Source organism: Odocoileus virginianus, chromosome 4 (assembly GCF_023699985.2).
Source record: "Odocoileus virginianus isolate 20LAN1187 ecotype Illinois chromosome 4, Ovbor_1.2, whole genome shotgun sequence".
Lineage (NCBI taxonomy): Eukaryota > Metazoa > Chordata > Mammalia > Artiodactyla > Cervidae > Odocoileus > Odocoileus virginianus.
The window spans coordinates 25,635,322-25,660,778 of record NC_069677.1 but is presented as its reverse complement, the minus strand read 5'-3'; the positions used below and the strand labels follow the sequence as shown (position 1 = coordinate 25,660,778).

The 25,457-nt window shown below is 38.4% G+C and overlaps 1 protein-coding gene and 1 long non-coding RNA gene across 6 annotated transcripts in view; one reads left to right on the top strand and one right to left on the bottom strand.

The window, feature by feature from the left end:
- Nucleotides 1–25,457, bottom strand: part of MCF2L2 (MCF.2 cell line derived transforming sequence-like 2) — a 269,424-nt gene that overhangs the window by 180,394 nt on the left and 63,573 nt on the right. For 4 of the 5 annotated variants that reach the window (XM_070466335.1, XM_020879915.2, XM_070466334.1 and 1 more), the window contains exons 3-4: nucleotides 22,874–22,988; nucleotides 1,913–2,003 (exon numbers count right to left, since the gene is read on the bottom strand). In XM_070466335.1, the coding sequence (XP_070322436.1) occupies nucleotides 1,913–2,003; nucleotides 22,874–22,988 (206 nt within the window). Of the gene's footprint in view, nucleotides 1–1,912; nucleotides 2,004–11,273; nucleotides 11,355–22,873; nucleotides 22,989–25,457 lie in introns of those variants that run through there. The other variant, XM_020879924.2, reaches the window with a different exon arrangement.
- LOC139034744 (uncharacterized) lies at nucleotides 262–16,479 on the top strand. Its single transcript, XR_011487281.1, has 2 exons — nucleotides 262–434; nucleotides 1,915–16,479. It is a non-coding gene; the product is annotated as an uncharacterized lncRNA (long non-coding RNA).

Genomic DNA, 25,457 nt, shown 5'->3' with positions numbered 1-25,457 from the left:
TCATAATAACAGTAAAATGAAATCTTTACACATTTTGGAATATACTTCTTGCTTCCTAGAAGAATTACTGAGTGAAATATTTAGTATTTTAAGGGTTCTTAAGGCATCTTATTTGGAGAAGGCAATGGCACCCCACTCCAGCACTCTTGCCTGGAAAATCCCATGGACGGAGGAGCCTGGTAGGCTGCAGTCCATGGGGTCGCTACTAGTTGGACACAACTGAGTGACTTCACTTTCACTTTTCACTTTTACAGATTGGAGAAGGAAATGGCAACCCACTCCAGTATTCTTGCCTGGAGAATCCCAGGGATGGGGGAGCCTGGTGGGCTGCTGTCTATGGGGTTGCACAGAGTGGGACACGACTGAAGCAACTTAGCAGCAGCAAAGCATCTTATTGCTAAGTTGCTTTCAAGAAGCATTGCCCTCATCTTGAGGTAAGGTCTTGAGTAATGAGAAAACAGGTTCATTTAACAACTTAATGGCAAAACTGGGAATCCAAGTTTCCCATTGCTCATGATTTTCCATTCTTTCAGGAGTTCTCAAGAACAACCTCCTGAAGTGTTTATTAAAAAATAACATGGTTTTTACCCTGGAATATTCTGACTCATTAGGACTGGGATAAAGTCCAGATATCTATATCTTTAACAAGCCCATGAAGAGATTCTGACTGGTAGTCATATTTTTGATCCCAGAACTACAGCATCTTTTACACATAAAGGCGATCACTGTAATTCTTGGACAAATTAGACTCAAGTGTTAGGTGATTCAAGTATTATCTATGAACCCTGGGAAACCAGAACTCTATAGAGGCCAGACCTTTTGAAAAGTCATGGGCACTGTCAACTGTCTGTGGCTGAGTTCATGTGGCTGAGTCCTTGATCTGAGGTTCCTACAGGGAAAGGATGCATACACTTGCTGGAAGGGAATAAATAGGGGTAAAAATCAGACTAATAAGATGGAAAAGGAAAATGATCCAAGGTTGTGCAATTTAATGCTAAAAGCAAGCTCACGTCTTATACTGTCTGGTTTTGCTAGTGTCTTTTGAATTTGTGAAAAAATAATTTGAATACTAAAATGAAGACTGTCATAAAATAAAGTGATCCCCAAAGCGAACCTTAAAATGAGGATTTGGGTCTCAGGAGTTTACTGAAAGGTGACCCCAGGAAACACAGTTGGGAGTATGGGGCAATGGTGAGACAGGATGGCTAGAAAGCCAGTGTATCAATGAGAGGAACTGCTATGGGCAAGAAGGGCTGCTGCTGCTAAGTCACTTCAGTCGTGTCCGACTCTGTGCAACCCCATAGACAGCAGCCCACCAGGCTCCCCCGTCCCTGGGATTCTCCAGGCAAGAACACTGGAGTGGGTTGCCATTTCCTTCTCCAATGTGTGAAAGTGAAAAGTGAAAGTGAAGTCACTCAGTCGTGTCCGACTAGTAGCGACCCCATGGACTGCAGCCTACCAGGCTCCTCCGCCCATGGGATTTTTCAGGCAAGAGTACTGGAGTGGGGTGCCATTGCCTTCTCCGGCAAGAAGGGCTCGGTCTTCTGAAATTCTGTGTGGAATATACCTCAGAACTGCCCCACTAAGGGGTGCAAATCCTGGGGTGTTTGTCCACTAATGCCCATAATGCAGTACTTGCAGGTCACTCCTGGAGCATTAGCTTCCCAGCACTCTCTACCTGCTCCTCTCCAGTGACCAGAGAGGTCAATAAGGTAGAGACTCATGCTCAGGAATGGTCTGCAAGTGACCTCTGGGCAGCAGAGGGGACATGGACGTGACACGACAGCCTCTGCTACAAAGACCTTCCCAAACTTGGCATAAAATAACTGCTACTTTCTGGTGACTTTGATGGGAAATAGTCAAATAGATAGTTTAAATTATCTTATAGTAAAATATAAAAATAAATGTTTACAGCTATTCGTGTCAAGGATGCTTTTATGGAGCTCCACTTGTCCCTCCGTCTGTCGATGACAATGACGAACCCGATGCTGGCGGCCTCCACACTGCAAAAAAGAGTGGTCAGTATCAGAGGCAGCGAAACACATGGATTCTGTTGGGCTCCCTCCGCAGAATGATTCCACTGCCTCAGTGTCACTCCAGGCTTGCTGTGTAAATGCCCTGCAGAGCATGAGGGGATAACCAGGTCTGACTTCCCCAAGAAAGGAACCAGCTTCCTCTCCTCATCTCACCTGGCAGCCTTCACAAGGCAGAAATATTTCATGTCTCAAACCCTCTCAAGGGCCCTACTTCTGGCCGGCAAATGTATGAAACCCTCAACAAGCAGAAGGATTCATGTAAGTTGAGTATCACATGTCCCGGTGTAGACAGAGGACCTTGAGGTCGAGCTCTGCTATCTTTCCACTCCTAAGACTAACGCTCATGGAGCTATCAACATGCTTCCCTAGAAGTCAGTCCCACAGATCTTCGGAAATAACATAAGTCAATGGGAAAAACAGCTCCTTTCCAGAGCCTGGTCATAAATGGCCAAAAAACCATAAGTACAAGGAGATATCAACTTCATTAAGAACAAAAAAGCTGTTTGGTCCACTCTGAAGTCACCATAAAATTCTCACAAAATTTTTAAAAACTAAAGTCCTAAAAGGGAAAACATTTTTCTCCTCTCCCTTTGGGAGGAAACTATGGGAGGAAAGAGCAAGAACTTTGGAACCTGGTTCAAATCCGAGTGCTGGAACTTTACCAGCACTGAGACTTGGTGCAATCACCTAACCTCTCTAACCCTATTCCCTTATCTGTAAGATGAGAAAGTGAAAGTGAAAGTGAAAGTCATTCAGTCGTGTCCGACTCTGTGATCCCATGGACTATACAGTCCATGGAATTCTCCAGACCAGAACACTAGAGTGGGTAGCCTTTCCCTTCACCAGGGGATCTTCACAACCCAGGGATCAAACTCAGGTCTCCGGTATTGCAGGCAGATTTTTTTACCAGCTGAGCCACCAAGGAAGCCTGAATAATACCAATCATGAAGTAGTTACGAGCACAAATTCTGAAACCAGAATGATGAAATTTGAAACATGAATTTATACATTTGTGTGTATGTATGCGTGTGTATATGTAAAATTTTCAACTGTACGTAGGACATTCATCAAATAGTCCATTATCCATTATCCCAGGCCACAAAGCAAAATTCAACAAATTTTAAAGAACTGCAGTCATACAGGTTGTACTTCTGATCACCATGGAATTAAATTGGAACTCTATTATTTTGTTTTATTTTCAACTCCCTTCCTCCCTCCCTCTTCCTTCCTTCCTTCTTTTCTTTCTTTCTTTCTAATCTCCTTCCTTTTCTTTTCTTTGGATTTAATTGCCAGTATATTTTAACTTCTTAATGTAGAAAATTATATCGCTGATTTTAAACATTTCTTCTCTATTATTATAAGTACTTAAAGCTATGTGTGTGTGCTCAGTAGCTCAGTCATGTCTGACTCCTTGTGACCCCCTGGACTATAGCCAGCCAGGCTCCTCTGTTCATGGGATTTTTCAGGTAAGAATACTGCAGTGGGTTGCCATTTCCTTCTGCAGGGAATCTTCCTGACCCAGGGATTGAACCCATATTTCCTGCATTGGTAGGCGAATTCTCTACCACTGAGCCACCTCAGTGGTAAATTTAAAGCTATAATTTAAAGCTATAATTCCCTCTTAAAAACTGCTTTGTGAGAGTTGGACCATAAAGAAAGCTGAGCTCCAAAGAATTGATGCTTTTGAACTGTGGTGTTGGAGAAGACTCTTGAAAGTCCCTTGGACTGCAAGGAGATAAAACCAGTCAATCCTAAAGGAAAGCAGTCTTGAATATTTATTGGAACAACTAATGCTGAAGCTGAAGCACCAATACTTTGGCCACCTGATGTGAAGAACTGACTCATTGGGAAAGATCCTGATGCTGGGAAAAACTGAAGGATGGAGGAGAATGGGACGACAGAGGATGAGATGGTTGGATGGCATCACAGACTCAATGGACATGAGTTTGAGTAAGCTCCCAGATGGTGATTGGTGATGGACAGGGAAGCCTGGCATGATGCAGTCCATGGGGTCACAAAGAGTTGGACACAACTGAGCGACTGAACTGAACTGAAACACTGCTTTAGCTACATCACATAAATGTTGATATACTCTTTTCATTATTGTTCAGCTAAAAATGCTTTCTAGTTTCCTTTATGATTTCTTCTTTAGTTTATGGATTGTTTAGAGGTGGTTGCTTGGCTTCCAAATATTTTTTAATTTTTTCTAGTCAACTTGGGGAAGAGAAGGGGTAGGAATGCAGACATTGATAGAAAAGAAACCTTCTTTTCAGGAGGAAACCTTCCCAGTTGTTACATAGTGTATAGACAGGTATATATTCATCAAGCTATAGAGTTGACATGTGTATACTTTATATAAATTATAACTTAGCTTAAAAACCCAAGGAATTAAATAAATTCAAGTTGTGAAAAAGGGAAAATATTATATAACTCTAAAAAAAAAGACCAAACTTAGTGAGAGCACAATAGGTATCAGGCACTGACCAAAGGTCATAAAACAATGACCAAAACCATTCTGTAGTACAGCAAAAACAAATAACAATAATTTGTTATTAACAAATTAATAACATTAATAACAACAATAATCTTAAAAATAATAGCTACATGTTGAATTCCTATCAGTTGTCAGGCATCTTTATGTTTTATCTCACTTCATCTTATGAAATAGATATTATTATCTCCATTTTACAGATGAGGAAACAAAGGCTGATAGAAATAAAATAACTTGCCTGACATCACACTAGCAAAACTGGATTTTAAAGTCAGAGCTCTCTGATAGCAGTGCTTATGCTCTTAACCCCATCCCATGGCACCCCTTCAGTTTTTTCTTATAGCAAATCTGCTTGTATCTTCTGGCAGTTTTATTTTCTATATTTTGTTGTTACTAGTGTTTCCTATGTCTTTTCTTTTTCCTTTAAAACAAAAAATTATTCAATTTAATGCTCCAAGGGTTGAAGTGGAGCTTCAACCACTTCTTTAATTGAGGTGGAAGTGGGAGAGGCTCAGTAAATATAATATAGTACATAAACACAGATTAAATAAACAGCTCCCTGCCTACCCTCCCTGTGGCTTCCCCAGCCCGGTTGAGGGTAAATGCTCCTCAGTTCCCTGCACACCAAAGCCCAAGACCAGAGCATCTTGGGTAAACAGGGTGGGATCGAACAGTATCTTCTGACACAATTGTGTACAGGCCATAGTTTAGAAATAAGAGTTAATGAATCATGACAATAGTTTTGAATATAATCCTTCACATAAAGAATGCATTCTAAACAACATGAAAATTATATCAGCTACTGAGGAGATTATTTTTCTACCCCATCTGGTTCAACAAAATAATCAAAATTTCAACAAAACCCAATGCACAAGAAATGGGGTTTCTAGACCATGTATTTCTTTAGGTAACACTTGGCTATTTTAATCCCTATTGTTCTTGTTAACACTAAGATCCTATGATAGGTTAGCTGCATAAATACTATTCAATATAATCCTCACAACCACCCTCACAGTCAGGTTGGTGATAATATTTCCACTTTATAAATGAGGAAACTAGTCCTCAAGATGGTTAAAATTATAATAACTTGTCCAAAGTCGTACATTATGTGCAGAGTTAAAATTCAAATCTTCTAAATTCAAGAGCAACACTCAAGTCACAAAGTTCATACTCTTGGTATAGAAAATATTTTGATACTATATTCCTTCATTTCCAATCTTAGTAACTCTTCTGTAAAAAATATAATTGAATTTTTGATGTGTCAAAATTTTGAATATGATTAAGTATAATATTGGGTTGGCCAAAAAGTTCATTTGGGTGTTTCCCTAACATCTTACAGAAACCCAAAATAACTCTTTGGCTAACCCAATACATAAGTGTAAGAGACTGAGGTAAATGTGTTCTCACCCCAAAATACCAGACCAGTTTTGTGGTCGATACAGCACATAGTTTCTTAATTTAGCTCTAATACTAATATATTTTCTATGCTTTGCCTTTTTCAGTAAGCTTGGTATTTGTTGTTCAGTTGCTAAGTTGTGTCCAGCTCTTTGCGACCTCGTGGACTGAAGCAGAATCACCCCCAGGCTCTTCTGTCCTCCACTATCTCCTAGGTATAGAAAATAATTAGCTAATTGAAATTATACCACATTGCCATAAGACTGAGTCAAATGTAGAGTAATCAACCATCCTGGCGTGTCCAAAATACCCTCCCCAACATGGGTGGGCATCATTCAACCCACTGAGGACCTGTATAGAACAAAAATTTGAAGGACGATAGGATTCATGCTCTTTCTCAATCTGACTGTTGAGCTGGGACACTAATCTTCTGCCTTCAGTGATTCTGACTCTCAGGCCTTCAAGCTCAGACTAGAATTTACAAAACTGGCTCTCTGATTTTTAGGCCTTCAAACTATACCACTGGCCTTCCTGGGTCTCCTTCTGAGCCTCCATAATTGTATAAGCCAGTGCCATATAATAAATACCTACATCTACATATCAGGGTTCCTAGAGAAATGTAACCAATAACATATATATATATATATACACACATATATATTTATAAAGAGATTTATTACAGAATTGGCTCAGGTAGTTACAGTGACCAAAAAGTTCCTTGATCTGTCGTCTGCAAGCTAAAGAACCAGAAACACTGGTGGTATAACTCAATCCAAGTCCAGGGCCACAGAATGGAGGAGCTGATGATTTAAAGCCTGATCTGAGTCTGAAAGCAGAAAATCCAGGAGCACTGATGTCCAGGGGCAAGAGAAGATGATGTCCAAGCTCAAGTAGAGACAGAATTCACCCTTCCTCTGCCTTTTTGTTCTGTTCAGGCATTGAACGGACTAGGTGATGCCCGCTCACACTGGGAGGGCAATCTACTCTACTCAGGTTATAAATTCAAGTGTTAATCTCTTATAGAAATATCCTCACAGACACATCTGAAAATAATGCTTTGCCAGCTGAATGGGCATCCCTTAGCCCAGTCAAGTTAACACACTAAATTAACCATAACATGTATGCAGATATTCTTGGTTCTATTTCTCTGAGGAATTCTGATTAATACATATGGAGAGTCAAGAGAAGAGGCGATAGAAACAAAAAAAATTTTCCAGAAAAACACACCCTAAGTGCAAAAATACTGAAAAGAGAGTTCTGGTACATCAAGGCACTGACTAGAGAAGAACTCAAAGAGACAGGGTTGGAAAGACAAAGCTCTGGGAGAGAAAAAAAAATGAAGAGAGGTGGTGACTGTGGCAAAGGCAAAAAGAAGCAAGAGGTAAAATTTAGCATCCTACATGACAAAAAAATAAATTTAGGATACACACACTTTTCCTTAACTTCCAAAAAAAGGGTTTTATAAGTTTATTAATAAAAGAAACTATATTTAGAAACTATAAATAAATTCAGTTTCTGCTAAAGAATTTAAATTAAAAAAAAAGTTAGCAACAAGTGACATAAAATTTCATATGCTCCTATGTATTTATTATTGACTAATTGTTCATACAATACTGTAATGTTTCTAGGTATAATTTACTTCAAAATCTGTATCAGATACGATCCACATTTTGCGACTTCCTCTGGGGCTCCTATGTTCACATATTCAAAGAAATAAAGTGTTCTCAAACAAAAATAAATAAATAAATAAAATAAAACAAAATAAAATAAATAAAAAAAAGAAACTATATATAACATGGTGTTAACTAGGAATTTTATAAACTACCCTAAACCATAAAACTTGTTTTCTAATTGCAAAGATGCAAGCAATATTTCTATATAAAAAGCTAATATTTAGGGGGGAAAACATGAATCAAAACTTATCTTTAAGAGAATAAGAAGACAAGCCAAAAACTGGAAGAAAATATTTACAAAAGATATATCTGATAAAGAACCATTATACAATAAGAAAACAAACAATCCAATTAAAAACTGGGCAAAAAACCAAAATGGATATTGAACAAAAAAATACATGCAAATGGAAAGTGAGCATATGAAAAGATGTTTGACAATATATGTCATTCGGAAACTGCAAATTAAAACAATAACATTCCACTATACATCCATTATCATGGCCAAAATTCTAAACACTGACAATACCAAATTTTGGCAAGGATGTGGAGGAATAGGAACTCTTACTCATTTCTGGTGGGTATTCAAAATGGTACAGCCATTTTGAAATACAGTCTGTCAGTTTCTTACAAAACTAAGCATATTCATATCATGTGATTCAACAAGTGTAACTACTTGGTGTTTACCTAAGTGAGTTGAACACTATGTCCACATAATAACTCATACATGGATGTTTACATTAATAGAAAAGAAAGAAAGTGAAGTCACTCAGTTGTGTCTGACTCTTTGTGACCCCATGGCATGTAGCCTACCAGGCTCCTCTGTTCATGGAATTTTCCAGGCTAGAGTACTGGAGTGGGTTGCCATTTCCTTCTCCAGGGATCTTCCCAATCCAGGGATCGAACCTGGGTCTCCCACATCGCAGGCAGACGCTTTATCATCTGAGCCACCAGGGAAGCCCATTAATAGAAGCTTTATTCATAATTGTCAAAACTTGGAAGCAAACAAGATATCCTTCAGAAGGTGAATGGATAAACTGTAGTATATCTAGACAGTATACTATTATTCAAAATAAATGAGCTATCAAGTCATGGAAAGACATGAAGGAAACAAATGCATATTACTAAAAGAAAGAAGCCAATCTTAAAATGTTACATACTGTATGATTACAACTATATAACATTCTGCACAATGCAAAACTATGGAGATGGTAAAACTCAATAGTTGCTAGGGGTTGAGGGATGGGAGCATAGAACAGATGAATAATAGGTGTAGCACAGAGGGCTTTTAGGACAGTGAAACTAATCTGTATGACGCTATAATGGTGGATATAGGTCATCGTGTGTGTGTGTGTGTGTGTGTGTGTGTGTTAGTCACTCAGTCGTGTCCAACTCTTTGCGACCCCATGGATTGTAGCCCGCCAGGCTCCTCTGTCCATGGGATTTTCCAGGCAAGAGTACTGGAGTGGGTTGCCATTTCCTTCTCCAATAGGTCAGCATGCATTTGTCCAAATCCTAAGTATGTATAATAGCAAGACTGAATCCTAATGTAAACTATGAACTCTGGGGGTTGTTTTCAACTCAAATGAAAAAAATAAAGCAAGCCAAAAGAAATCACAAGGAAGAAAATATTCAAGATAAAGCAGAATGAATAAGGTAGAAGACAGAAAAGCCAACAGATCTGATGAAAAAATCAGAATCCCATTTTTTTTTAATTAACAAAATAAGACACTAGCTTACTTGATCAAGGAGGGGGGAAATGGACAAAGCACAGGTATACAAACTAAGAAATAGCAAACAGAAAAATAAGCACTGAAACCCAAGAAAATTTAAGTTTAGAAATTACTTTGCATACATCTATTTAGATAAACTTGAAAACCAAGACAAAAATAGGTTATTTCCTGGGAAAATACAGTTTACCAAAATTGACCTCATTAAAAATACAAAGTTTAAACAGACTAAAGTCCATAGAGGAAACAGAGAAAGTTATCAAGGCACAAATTCACAGGGGAATTTCACAGGGGAATTCAAATCATCAAGGGCTATAAGGTCCCAATCCCGCAAGAATAGTTGCTGAGCCTAAAAACTGAAAGAGAACTTCAAAATGCTATTTATGAAGCAAATATGACATTGATATCTATACCTAATTCAGTAGCAAAATAAAATGACTAGTTAATGGATATAATAGTAGAGCCACTAGCAACAAACAGAAAATAATTAGGAATAAACTTAACAATAACACAAAAACTATGTCAGGAAACTTTCAAACACTGCCAAAAGACACAAAAGTGGATTTTAACAAATAGAAAGACTTTTCTTCTTCTTGATAGGATGATTTTAACACCATAAATATGTGACTTGTTCCTGAGTAAATTTATAAAGTTAATAGTCTCAATGAAAAGGCCAAAGAGTTTTCTTTCCTTTTTCTTTTTCTAAAAATGGAGGTATACAAATACACAGAAAACAAGAAAGAACAGTAGAAAAACATGAAAAAAGTAAGTAAAGCTTAGGGACCCAGTAGGGGAGGGGGAATTAATCCTAGCAAATATTAAACTTACATAACTCCTCTTAGGGCTTCCAGGTGGCTCAGTGGTAAAGAATCTGCCTTACAATGCAGGAGAGGTGGGTTCGAATACTGGGTTGGAAAGAGCCCCTGGAGAAGGAAATGGTAACCCATTCCAGTATTCCTGCCTGGAGAATTCCATGGACAGAGGAGCGTGGCGGGTTACAGTCCATGGAGTCACAAAGAGTCAGACACAACTGAGCAAATTTCACTTTTCACATACTTATATGATATATAGAATATACACATATATTAAAATGAAAAGTGATAAAGAGATGAAAAATACAAAAGAAAAATTAAAGACACAGAAGAGAGACTCAGAAGATGCATTGTCCCTCTAATTTGAGTTTCAGAAGCAGAGTTGTAGGAAAGAAATAAGCAGAGATAACAGGAAAAAAATTCTAAGCCTAAGAGAGACTTGAACCTTCCATTCAAAGACACAGCAGCATGAAAGAAAATGATTGAAATTTCAAACCTGCAAAACATAAAGAAAAAAGCCCCAAAGTTTCTTATGCAGAGAGACAAGCAGCTGACCTATGAAGGAATGACAGTCAGATCCTGTGACAAGGATCAACTTTGTTATCAGTAATACTGAATGCTAACAATCAATGTTATTTTACAAAAAAAAGAAAAAAACTCCATGCTCAAATAGATTGCCAATCAACTGTGAGATCAAAATGAGACATTTTCTGACATTCAAGATGTAAAACACACTTACCATACACATTTTCCAAAAAAAAGAAATAACTTGAAAGTTTTTTAATGAAAATAAAATCCCAAAATGAAGAATGACCTTCCCAAGATAAAAAAAAAACCCAGGTTGACAACTTGCAGCAGGTTTATACAGCAATCAGCCTGTATTATGAATAGCTCAGAGAGGCTCAAAAGAATATCTCCAAGAAGAAAATGTATGCACTAGACAAATTCTATGATAATCTATAAGATGTTAACAATATAATAAAGATACATGCCATGCTATAAACAAGAAAAAAAGAAAGGCAAGTAAAAATGCCAGGGGAAAATATACATAAAAAATCATTGTCCAAGTCTGAAATAAATTAAATTGTGGCATGATTTTGAGCAACCCATGGAGTATGAGAAAAGAGAACCTATTTTACCTTAACATTTGCAGCATTCTCCTTTGAGTGACACAGGTTTAAGGACTTAGGGTTACATCTCTCATTCCAGGTCCAATCATATTACATATATAAATGCATTTTACTGATTTCTGTTATTTAGGATCAATCTATAATCAAAGAAAAACATTTATAGTGATGTGTAAAATACATTATAATTCCTAGTAATGAAAAGTAGAATATAGGTAGAAGAACATAAAGGCTGAGAGTAAAGAAAGATGTAAATGCATAGTAGTAAAATCAACAGGTACAATTGGCCCTCCATATCTATAGACTCCACATCTGTGGATATGGACAGCTGACTGTACTGTACCATTATGCATAAGTGACTTGAGCATAGGAGAACGTTGGTATGCTCAAGGTTCTCGGGATCAACCGCCTGTTTGTTTCTGATGTTAGATTGCATGAATTCTTTGTATATTTTGGATATTAACCCCTTATCAGATGTATCATTTGCAAATATCTTCTTCCATTCAGTAAGTGGACTTTTTGTTTTATTGACATTAATATTTTCCTTTGTTAGGCAAAAGCTTTTTAGTTTGATATAGACCCAGTTATTTACTTTTGCTTTAGTCTCTCTTAATAAAAGTGAAAGAGGAGAGTGAAAAAGTTGGATTAAAGCTCAACATTCAGAAAACTAAGATCATCACATCTGGTCCCATCACTTCATGGCAAATAGATGGGGAAACAGTGGAAACAGTGGCTGACTTTATTTTGGGGGGCTCCAAAATCACTGGAGATGGTGATCACAGCCATGAAGTTAAAAGACGCTTACTCCTTGGAAGGAAAGTTATGACCAACCTAGATAGCATATTAAAAAGCAGAGACATTACTTTGTCAACAAAGGTCTGTCAAGTCAAGGCTATGGTTGTTCCAGTAGTCATGTATGGATGTGAGAGTTGAACTATAAAGAAAGCTGAGTGCTGAAGAATTGATGCTTTTGAACTGTGGTCTTGGTGAAGACTCTTGAGAGTCCCTTGGACTGCAAGGAGATTCAACCAGTCCATCCTAAAGGAAATCATTCCTGGATATCCATTGGAAGGACTGATGTTGAAGCTGAAATTCCAATACTTTGGCCACCTGATGCGAAGAGCTGACTCATCTGAAAAGACCCTGATGCTGGGAAAGATAGAGGGCAGGAGGAGAAGGGGATGACAGAGGATGAGATGGTTGGATGGTATCACCGACTTAATGGACATGAGTTTGGGTAAACTCCGGGAGTTGGTGATGGACAGGGAGGCCTGGTGGGCTGCAGTTCATGGGGTCGCAGAGTCGGACACGACTAAGAGACTGAACTAGTTTCTCTTGCCTGCAGAGACATATCCAAAAATATTACAAACACTATGTCAAAGAATATATAACCTATGTTTTCTTCTAGGAGCTTTATGGTTTCAGGTCTTACATTTAAGTCTTTAATCCATTTTTAATTTATTTTGTGTGTGGTGTGAGAGAGCAATTCAACTTGATTCTTTTGCATGTAGCTATCCAGTATTTCCAGCATCACTTGTTTAAGGGGTTGTCTTTTCTCCATTGTATATTTTTGCCTTCTTTGTCATAAATTAATTGCCTATTTGAATGTAGGCTCATTTCTGGGCTCTCTATTCTGTATCATTGGTCTATGTTTCTGTTTTATGCCTGTATTATACTGCTTTGATCACTATAGCTTTGCAGTATACTTTGAAACCAGTGTGTATAATCCCTTCAGCTTTGTTCTTCTTTCTTAAGATTATTTTGGCTATATGGGATCTTTCATGTTTACATATCAATTTTAGAAAACAAAATTGATGAACCTTTAGCCAAACTCATCAAGAAAAAAAAATCTAAATTGATAAAGTCAGAAATGAAAAAGATGTTATAACCAATACCACTGAAACATAAATGATCATAAGCAATTACTATGAACAAGTATATGCCAATAAAATGGAAAACCTAGAAAACATGGACAAATTCCTAGAGCTGTACAATCTCCCAAGACTGAACAGAAGTATGAACAGACCAATTACCAGTAATAAAACTGAATCAATAATAAGTAAAATTCCCAGAAAACCAAGTCCAGGACCAGATCACTTCACAGGTAAATTCTATCAGACATTTAGAGAAGAGTTAGCACCTATCCTTCTCAAACTATTCCAAACAATTGCCCAGAAAGGAACACTTCCTAACTCATTCTATGAGGCTGGCATCACCCTGATACCAAAACAAAGATATCACCAAAAAAGAAAATTACAGGCTAATATCAGTGATGAACATAGATGCAAAAATCATCCAACAAAATATTAGCAAACCAAATTCAACAATACAATAAAGGAATCATACACTATGGTCAAGTGGGATTTACCCCATGAACGCAAAGATGATTTAATACCCAGAAGTCAATCAATGGACAAAGGACAACCTAGAAGAAATGGACAAATTCCTAGAACTGTATAATCTCCCAAGACTGAACAATAAAAAAATATTTCATACCAATTACCAGTAACAAAAGTGAATCAATAATAAAAATATTAATATGGTATATTAACAAATTAAAGAATAAAAATCATATGATATCTCAATAGATTCAGAAAAAGCTTTTGACAAAATTGAACATCCATTTATGATTTTAAAAAGACTCTCAACAAAGAATTATAAAGGGGACATAAAGGGGTTATAAAGGGTTTTAAAGGGGACATACTTTGACATAACTAGAGTTATCATATGATCCTGCAATCCCACTCCTGGGCATATATCTGGAGAAAACCATAACTTGGAAAGAGACATGAGCCCCAATGTTCACTGCAGCACTCTTTAGAATAGCCGAGATGTGGAAGCAACCTAAACGCCTATGAACAGATGAATGGATAAAGATGAGATATATATATATACACAACAAATTATTCAGCCATAAGAAAGAATGAAATAATGTAGCAATATGAAAAGACCTAGAGATTTTCATACTAAGCAAAGTAAAGCAGACAAAGGCAAACATCATATATCACTTATATGTGGAATATAAAAAAAAAATTATACAGATGAACTTATTTATCAAACAGAAATAGACCCACATACACAGAAAACAAACTTATGATTACCAAAAGGGAAAGGGGCAGGGGGATAAATTAGGAGTTTGGGATTAACATATACATAACATATACATGTGCATGCATGCTCAGTTGCTCAGTCATGCTCTTTGTGACCCTAGGGACTGCAGTGCATCAGGTTCTTCTGTCCATGAGATTCTCCAGGCAAGAATACCAAAGAGGGTTGCCATTTCTTCCTCCAGGGGATCTTCCCGACTCAGGGACTGAACTCCTGCATCTCCTTGCATTGGCTGGCAGATGCTTTACCACTGATCCTCCTGGGAAGCCCCAACATAGATATACTACCATATATAAAATAGATAACCAACGAGGGTCTACTGGATAGCACAGGGAACTATAATCAATATTTTGTAATAACCTATAAGGGAAAAGAATCTGAAAAAGAAAAGAGATACACATACACACACACATAATCACTTTGTTGTACACCTGAAACTAACACAACATTGTAAATCAAGAGAAGCAAAGTAAAGTGTTAGTCGCTCAGTTGTATCCTATTCTTTTCAACATGGACTGTAGCCCATCAGACTCCTCTGTCCATATAATTCTCCAGACAAAAATACTAGAGTGGGTAGCCATTACCTTCTCCAGGGGATCTAACCAATCCAGGGATTGAACCTGGTCTCCTGCATTGCAGGCAGATTCATTATGGTCTGAGTCACCAGCATAGCCCTGTAACTCTACTTCAATTGAAAAAAAAATTAAATAAAGCCCACGGCTAACACCATACTCAACCATGAAAAGTTTAATGCATTTCCTTCTAAGATCAGGAACGAGACAAGAACTCACTCTTGCCACTTTATTCAACATAATATTGGAAGCCCTAGCCACAGCAATAAGATAGCAGGGAAAGTTAAAAGAATCCAAATTGGAAAGGAAGAAGTAAAACTCTGTTTGCAGATGACATGATACTATACATAGAAAATCCTAAAGATGCCACCAGAAAATTAATGGGGCTCATCAATGAATTCAGCAAAGTTGTGGGATACAAAATGAATATACAGAAATCTGTTGCATTTCTATAAACTAACACGAACTACCAGAAATAGAAATTAGAAAACAATCTCATTTATAATTGCATCAAAAAATATCTAAGAATAAATCTAACTAAGGAGTTAAAGGGACCATACACAAAAATAAACTCAAAATGAATGAAAGATCTAAAAGTAAGAGAGAAACTATAAAACTCCTAGAGGAAAACATAGGCAAAACACTCTCCAACATAAATCACAGCAGGATCCTCTATGACCCACCTCCCAAAGTAATGGAAATAAAAGCAAAAATAACAAACGGGACCTAATTAAACTTAAAAGCTTTTGCACAACGAAGGAAACTATAAGCAAGGTGAAAAGACAGCCTTCAGAATGGGAGAAAATAATAGCAAATGAAGCAATTGACAAAGAATTGATCTCAAAAATATACAAGCAGCTCCTGCAGCTCAATTCCAGAAAAATAAACGACTCAATCAAAAAATGGGCCAAAGACATTTCTCCAAAGAAGACATACAGATGGCTAACAAACACTCAAGATGCTCAACATCACTCATTATCAGAGAAATGCAAATCAAAACCACAATGAGGTACCATTACATGCCAGTCAGGATGGCTGCTATCCAAAAGTCTACAAGCAATAAATGCTGGAGAGGGTGTGGAGAAAAGGGAACCCTCTTACACTGTTGGTGGGAATGCAAACTAGTACAGCCACTATGGAGAACAGTGTGGAGATTTCTTAAAAAACTGGAAATAGAGCTGCCATATGACCCAGCAATCCCACTTCTGGGCATACACACCGAGGAAACCAGATCTGAAAGAGACACGTGCACCCCAATGTTCATCGCAGCACTGTTTATAATAGCCAGGACATGGAAACAACCTAGATGCCCATCAGCAGATGAATGGATAAGGAAGTTGTGGTACATATACACCATGGAATATTACTCGGCCATTAAAAAGAATTCATTTGAATCAGTTCTAAGGAGATGGATGAAACTGGAGCCCATTATACAGAGTGAAGTAAGCCAGAAAGACAAAGACCAATACAGTATACTAATGCATATATATGGAATTTAGAAAGATGGTATTGATAACTCTATATGCAAAACAGAAAAAGAGACACAGATATACAGAACAGACTTTTGGACTCTGTGGGAGAAGGCAAGCGTGGGATGTTTTGAGAGAACAGCATCAAAACATGTATATTATCAAGGGTGAAACAGATCACCAGCCCAGGTTGGATGCATGAGACAAGTGCTCAGGGCTGATGCACTGGGAAGACCCAGAGGGATGGGGTGCGGAGGGAGGTGGGAGTGGGGATCGGGATGGGGAATACATGTAAATCCATGGCTGATTTATGTCAATGTATGGAAAAAACCACTACAATATTGTAAAGTAATTAGCCTCCAACTAATAAAAATTAATGGAAAAAAAAAAAAAACCCTGGAAATAGAACTGCCATACGACCCAGCAATCCCACTGCTGGGCATACACACCAAGGAAACCAAAATTGAAAGAGACACATGTACCCCAGTGTTCATCGCAGCACTGTTTACAATAGCCAGGACATGGAAACAACCTAGATGTCCATCAGCAGACGAATGGATAAGAAAGCTGTGGTATATATACACAATGGAATATTACTCGGCCATTAAAAGGAATGCCTTTGAATCAGTTCTAATGAGGTGGATGAAACTGGAGTCTATTATACAGAATGAAGTAAGTCAGAAAGAAAAACACCAATACAGTATACTAGCACATATATATGGAATTTAGAAAGATGGTAACCATAACCCTATATGTGAGACAGCAAAAGAGACACAGAGGTAAAGAACAGTCTTTTGAACCTGTAGGAGAAGGCGAGGGTGGGATGATTTGAGAGAATAGCATTGAAACCTGTATATTATCATATGTGAAACGGATCTCCAGCCCAGGTTCAATGCACTACACAGGGTGCTCAGGGCTGGTGCACTGGGATGATCCTGAGGGATGGGATGGGGAGGGAGGTGGGAGAGGGGTTCAGGATGGGGAACACATGTACACCCATGGCTGATTCATGTCAGTGTATGGCAAAACCCACTACAAAACTGTAAAGTAATTAGCCTCCAATTAAAATAAATAAATTTTTTTTTTAAAAAGGAGTTAAAGGGTCTGTACTGGGAAAATTATAAGACCTTGATGAAAGAAGTTGAAGACAATACAAACAAATGGAAAGATATACCAAGTTAATGGATTAAAAGAATTAGTATCATGACAGTGACCAAACTACCCAAGGCAATCTACAGATTCAATACAATCCCTATCAAAATACCAAGGCCATTTTTCACAGAGCTAGACCAATTATATTTTTTATAATCAATAATACCACTGAGTAACAAAAGATTCCAGATATTTACAATCACTAGAACCTATGAATTCAAGCAAGACACTGTGTTTTGAATGTCTAAAAAAACCTGAATTATCAGAAAAGAGAATTTGAGCCCCTACCTCACAGGATAGATGACAAAAAGGCAGAATATAGCAGAGTATTCTAAAACAATCACCTAAACAAAAGAACAAATGTCTTATACACACTAAGTCATTCTACTAGGGAGAAATGTCAGACTCCCTGGTTCTTATATAGAGAAGAACAGGAAACTGGCATATTAAATTTTTTTCTTATTGTCTAATATAATCCATTCAAATCCTCCTAGTATATAAGACTTGCTTGCCAATGTCAAACATTTATTCATAATAAATCTATGGGATGTGCTCTAATTTTGAGCCTCACTTGTGTGCCTAAGGTTTGGTCTCTCAAGGTATCCTTCCAGAGGGCTCTGAAGCAAATGCACCCATCTTGTTTGTACAAGACAACAGCCCAATAAGACTCCCAACTCTGAACCTCTATCCTAGGAGTCAAATGAATGATTCCATTTTCCTGATATGGGGGAGCAATTCCACAGCCAGACCAGGAAAAGACACATCTTACTTTAGCTACTCAATCAAAGCAGCACTTTTCCTATTTATAGTATTTAAAACTACTTAAAATCAGGGACTTTTTCCACTGCTTTCATAATAGTAAGAAGCCCAGATCAAACTCACTTCTCTGATAAGGCTGGTTTTTAAAGCTGACAGATTGTTATAATCCCATTCAGTCTTTCAATACAAAGGAGCAAGTCTCTTTAGAATTCACAGGCCAAATAATAATGCTGTCCTCCTCCCCTCCTCCCAAAGTAGAAATGTCAGACAGCATTCAATGAGACAGCATATCATAAAAGAGGATATGAGTCTTCTCAAGGACTATTCATCAGACTCTATGAGAGGAAAATGGACATGGAAGAATTTTTCAAACTTAAATAGGCTTCTCAGCAGATTCATTATAGAAAAAGACCTTTAGAAATAGTAAATAATCATAAAATTCACAGTTATGAAATATGGCTCTTGTTTCTATCTAATAAAAGTAACTTCTCCAATCCCTCTCAAGTAATGAACACATAACTGTGAGTAAAACAAAGAAACCAAACAGAGGGTAGGGTAATAAAAATGTATGCTTAGTTATACAAATATGATTTTTAGAAAAGCAATTGGAATTTTTAAAAAGTCGGCCATTTCTGTGCCTCAGAATATTTTACTAATGCCTTTTCAAACCACTCAGCTACAATATGTAGCCACTGAAGACATGTTTAAAATGAAACCTCAATTCCATGTGCCTAGACATGTAAAAGCATAAAGATCTGATTGTGAATAGAATTCCTAAAGCTAAGGATCACAGCTGGTTCCTCACTCTCCTTCCCCCCTCCGCCAGTCCCCAGTGCCTGTTCTTTCCATCCATCCCCTTCTGTCTAGTCCTCTTGCCCTCAGCAGCTCATCCCTTCTTCACTTTGCACCTATTCCAGTAGTCATGTATGGATGTGAGAGCTGGACCACAAAGAAGGTTGAGTGCCAAAGAATTGATGCTTTTGAGCTGTGGTGCTAGAGAGGATTCTTGGGAGACCCTTGAACAGCAAAAAGGTCAAACCAGTCAATCCTAAAGGACATCAACTCTGAATATTCATTGGAAGGACTGATGCTGAAGCTGAAGCTCCAATACTTTGGCCACCTGATGCAAACAGCCAACTCATTAGAAAAGCCCCTGATGCTGGGAAAGATTGAAGGCAGGAGGAAAAGCAGGTGACAGAGGATGAGATGTTGGATGGCATTACCAACTCAATAACCATGAGTCTGAGCAAACTCCAGGAGATAGTGAAGGACAGAGAAGCCCAGCATGCTGCAGTCCATGGGGTCACAAAGAGTCAGACACAACTTAGAGACTGAACAACAACAGGGCAGAAGCCCCTAATTCCGCCCTTCCTCCACTCCTTCTGGTCCATCCTGCACACCACCACCACATTCATCTGGTTGCCATTTTTTCTTCCTCAGAATGTCCAATGGCCCGGTCTTGCTCACTGTGCCTGAACTTCTTAGCATCATGGAAAACACCTTGCCCAATCTGTTCCCATCTGTCTATCCAGGTCTCATTTCTCACTACTATCTGAAAAGGATCCTCACCCTGTTATGGACAACCTCGATAGTCTGTAATTCCCTAAACAAGCTCTATTTAAAACTTCAAAATCCAGGGGGTTGGAAATAGAAGTCAAGTCACCTACCCCAGATCACACAGCTAGCGACCATAGAATCTGGATTTCAATCCAGGTTTGAGCTGTGTCCAAAGTTCTTAAACACCATCCTGTTCTCTCTCTCTGGAATGTCCCTCTCTGATCTATATGTGGAAATCTCACCCATCCTTCAAGGACACTTCACTCCTGAAGCTTTCTTTGTTTTTTCCTGTCTGAAGTGCTTCTTCTCTCTTCTGAGCCCTTATAGCATTTTCTTCACATATTTCACAAAATATCATAACAACAGAGTCATGTGAGATTCAAGATATTGTTGTATGGTCTTGTGGTCCTTTATGGCACCTAACATACCTCTCTACACACTGATGGCATTCAGCAAAGATCTGATAAAAAAATGAGCTGTGGGAAGCCTTTCAGCACTCACCCAACACAACCACAATGAGAGATTCTTATTAATTTCAGGCACAGAGCTCTCCTTTCCCTGCGCTGAGCATCCTGTCTTTCTCCTCTTCTAGTGCATCAGTTGTGCATACATTCCTTGTTGTATGTCATGCCACCTGCCTATAAACCATTGTGCAACCTGGAAAAAGTTCTGGTGTCTGGTAACCACTGTAACATTTAGGAAGATGCAAACTGTGATAAATACCAGCCATAAAAAGGAACAAGAGTGGTTTCATTCTTTGGAACCTGAAATGGCAACTGAGAAACAAAGTTCAGGTCAAATTCTCCTTTCAGGCCTTCTTACTCATTATCTCTGTTTTATGTTGAAAGGAACAAGGGGTGGGGCAGTGAGCTAGTATGAACAAATGCCAGGAAGAAGAAAAGGGGAATAACTGGTCAGACAGTTACTCTTTCTCAAGAGACAAACTGCATTCTAGGAAAGGAAAATACTCCCAAGTCTATAAGAAATTATACAAAAGCATAGAGCAGAAAAGGTAAATCAGGCCTAAACAGCAGCCTCTTGATTTTTCTTTCTTTTTTTTTTTTTTTTTGGCTGTGAGATAGGGTTTCTACCCCTTAATGCTTTCCTTCCACACTGGGTCATGTGGCACTCAATGTCTGGTCCTCAGTGTGGTGACTCAGGAAAGGTTGCAAATACAATATGAAAATGACCCACTTAATTTAGCATATGACTCCATCCACTGAGTCAGTAAAATTAAATTGTAAGTTTAAAGCAATATAATCATAATGGGGAAGAGGCACTTCTACCTGTTACCCACTTCCCTGCTCACCCTCTTGCATGTTGCTCCTCACAGAAGTTGCTAAACTGATAGGTCAATGTTCTGGAAGGCAACTGAGCCAAAGAGGGAGACCAAGTTCAACTCCCTATAACCCTGGGAGGAAAAGGCAGGAGTAAGAAGTGGGGTTCCCCTCCGTCTCTCAGTGACCTGTTTCTCACGGCATAACAAACACCCTTTGATTGAAATGAACCAGATCGGAACTGGAAATTCCACCAACATTACTTCTTGAGAACCTACCATGTGCTGGGCTAGAAGGAAAAAAAAGAAAAGAAGCATTGGCCCCTATTCTTGAGTAGTTCACAGTCTAATAGGAGACACAGAAATGATTTCCATATACCATGGCATTATACAAGGGGTACTGTGGAAATAAAGAGTCTGTGGAAATAAAGAGTCTGTGAGAGCAGAATTGGGGTCAGGGCAAATTCCCTTGAAGAAATGAGATCAGACTGAGGGCTGATGATTTTGCAAGAGTCAGACAGGCCCAGAAGGGTGACAGAGGTGTTCCTGCAGAGAGAACCATGTAAGCAAAGCCCAGAGATGTACAGCATCCTTTCTCAAACCAACAAAGCCCAAATCCTCTCCTGTCTATATAATGTCTACAATACTCTTGTATCAGAGATAAAGAATAAGGTAAAATGTAATTTAAGCACTGATCTTTGAAGAAATGCACTAAAAATAAATCCATAGCTTTCTCTGAAGGAGAAAGAAGGGTGAAAAAAAAACAAAACAAAATATCTCTTAAAGTGGGTTTGGTTAAAGCAAACTAATTAGCTTCCTAATCTCTGCAGGTGGGATCAGGCTCCAGGTATACTTTCAATCACCGAGTTTACTTCTAAATCATATGGAGCAGATGGAAAGCAAGCAAAACAGCACACCCCTGGCTGTTGTGTAAACTCCTAACCACAAAGCATTTAAGTAACAGTATCATAAGCGACACAGACCCATGGAAGGTAGGGCCTTTATGGGCTAAGTCTGCTCCCAGGGAGTTTGGACTCCACAGTCAGCTCCACCTCTGTCTGTGAAATATTTATCACCAATATGAACTCTGTCCCACTTTCCATCCCTAGGAGATGTGGCTATTTATTGACTTAGTGGCATAAATATGTGAGACCTGGGCCCGAGAGGGTAGAAGTAGCAGATGCCCCAAAATATCTCTTTTGATCTCAGCTATAGGCACAGTTTTTATTTCTGGACTTTTAGTTTCCTTGCTCTATGCCTTACTTTTTTCCATCTGACAATGATAGTCATAAAATATACCCTTAAATTCTTTATTTAGGGGAAATAAATGAAGTGACTCCTAACTTGGCTTGAGCCTCTTGAGCAGAAGCCAGGTGTCTTAGACAACAGGCCCCAGGAAACCAGGATCACCTTAATCTAGAGCAATGAACCTGAAGGAACAAAATCAGCATTAGCTAGTCAATCAATTTTTCATTCACTTAACAATTTTATTAAGTACTTCATATGTGCACACCATAATAAAACTGATGCTCTTGTAACTTTGTTTTCTAGTCTCTTTCCACATCCCTTGTTTTGACTGATGGATAAGTGAAATTGGCCATAACACAGCAGTGTGAGCTGGGCTCATGGAAGATCCCATCACAACCCAGTACTACCACATGGGAAATTCAGGATAAACCCAGTGACAAGGAAGGCAGCAGAGTACTGTGTTCAGCTCACCTGGGGACACTAGTTAGGTAGGTCATGACATTCAGGAAGTCTTCATCTAGGATGTGCTTGAACCCCACAAACTCTGGAAAAGTGATGATGGGGGCACCATCTTTCCCTCGGCCTCCTGCAACAAAAATGGGTAGTCAAGGTGTTAACAAAATGTTTTCATGTCACACCTCTGCAAGTAAAGGACTCAGGCTAATATCAACTTGAGATGTACATCAGTCTCCCCCTTTTTTGTCTGTATTATTTTAGAGCAGGAGGCGGGAAAGTTGACACTGAATTACTTTGAACAAGCCTCTCTTCTCCTTCAAGCTTGTTCAGGGGTGTTGTGAGAATTCAATCTTTTGAATCCTCTGAAGATAGTTACTATGTAAAAGACAACATTGATTTATTTTAGTATAGGTGGAATAGTAAATAATGCCAACACAAATACATCATATTGCTCATTTATGCAGTTCAGTCGCTCAGTCATGTCCAACTCTTTGCGACCCCATGAACTGCAACACACCAGGCCTCCCTGTTCATCACCAACTCCCGGAATTTACCCAAACTCATGTCCATTGAGTTGGTGATGCCATCCAACCATCTCATCCTCTGTCGTCCCGTCCCCTTCTCCTCCCGCCGTCAATCTTTCCCAGCATCAGGGTCTTTTCAAATGAGTCAGCTCTTCGCTGGTGGCCAAAGTATTGGAGTTTCAGCTTCAACATCAGTCCTTCCAATGAACACCCAGGACTGATCTCCTTTAGGATGGACTGGTTGGATCTCCTTGCAGTCCAAGGGACTCTCAAGAATCTTCTCCAACACCACAGTTCAAAAGCATCAATTCTTCAGCACTCACCTTTCTTTACAGTCCAACTCTCACATCCATACATGACTACTGGAAAAACCATAGCCTTGACTAGACAGACCTTTGTTGACAAAGTAATGTCTCTGCTTTTTAATATGCTGTCTAGGTTGGTCATAACTTTCCTTCAGCAAATATCAAATGTAAAAGTATATGGTGGTTAAGAGAGTTGGTTCTAGGGACTTCCCTGGCAGTCCCAGTGGTTAGGATTCCATGCTTCTACTGCAGGGGGCATGGGTTTGATCCCTGTTCAGGGAACTAAGATCCTACACGTCATTCAGTGTGATCAAAAAATAGAAAGAGAGAGAGTTGGCTCTAAAATCAGATAACTTTATTCAAATTCTGCTTTACCACTTAATTTCTATGTGATTTTATACAAGATACTTAATTAAACAGAAGTTTCCTTTTATATACAAATATGTATCTATGTAATAGGAATATTACCTATACCTTCCTCAAAAGGTATTGTAACGATTAACTGAGAACATATATAAAAAGCACTTTAGCAGACTACTTATTATATATAAGTGCTCCATAAATGGTAACTGTTATTATGGTTATATTCTTTCAAGGCAAGGCTTCCCTGGTGGCTCAGATGGTAAAGAATCTGGCAGCAATTCAGGAGGCCAGGGTTCAATGCCTGGGTTGGGAAGATTGGCTGAAGAAGGGAATGGCAACCCAGTCAGTATTCTTGCCTGGAGAATCCCCATGGACAGAGGAGCCTGGTAGGCTACAGCCCATGAGGTCACAAAGAGTCGGACAGGACTGAGTGACTAAGCACACATTGTTAAGCACATTCTTACAAGGCAGCTGCCCTTGAATAACTCATAAACAGATATAAGACATCCCTCTGAGAACAAAAGCATAAAATAAGTATTTAAATATTTTATTCATTAAAGCAGACACCACTAAATAGATTCTATTTCCCAAATTAACAATAACACAATAATAGTGGGAAACTTTAATACCCCACTCACACCTATGGATAGGTCAACTAAACAGAAAATTAACAAGGAAACACAAACTTTAAATGATACAATAGACCAGTTAGACCTAATTGATATCTATTGGACATATCACTCCAAAACAATGAATTTCACCTTTTTCTCAAGTGCACATGGAAACTTCTCCAGGATAGATCACATAATGGGCCATAAATCTAGCCTTAGTGAACTCAAAAAAACTGAAATCATTCCAAGCATCTTTTCTGATCACAATGCAGTAAGATTAGATGTAAATTACAGGAAAAAACTATTTAAAATTCCAACATATGGAGGCTAAACAACATGCTTCTGAATAACCAACAAATCACAGAAGAAATCAAAAAAGAAATCAAAATATGCATAGAAACAAATGAAAATGAAAACACAACAACCCAAAACCTGTGGGACACTGTAAAAGCAGTGCTAAGGGGAAGGTTCATAGCAATACAGGCTTACCTCATGAAACAAGAAAAAAGTCACAATAGATAACCTGACTTTACACCTAAAGCAACTAGAAAAGGAAGAAATTAAGAACCCCAGGTCTAGTAGAAGGAAAGAAATCTTAAAAATTAGGGCAGAAATAAATGCAAAAGAAACAAAAGAGACCATAGCAAAAATTAATAAAGCCAAAAGCTGGTTCTGTGAGAAGATAAATAAAATTGACAAACCATTAGCCAGACTCATCAAGAAACAAAGGGAGAAGAATTAAATCAACAAAATTAGAAACGAAAATGGAGAGATCACAACAGACAACACAGAAATA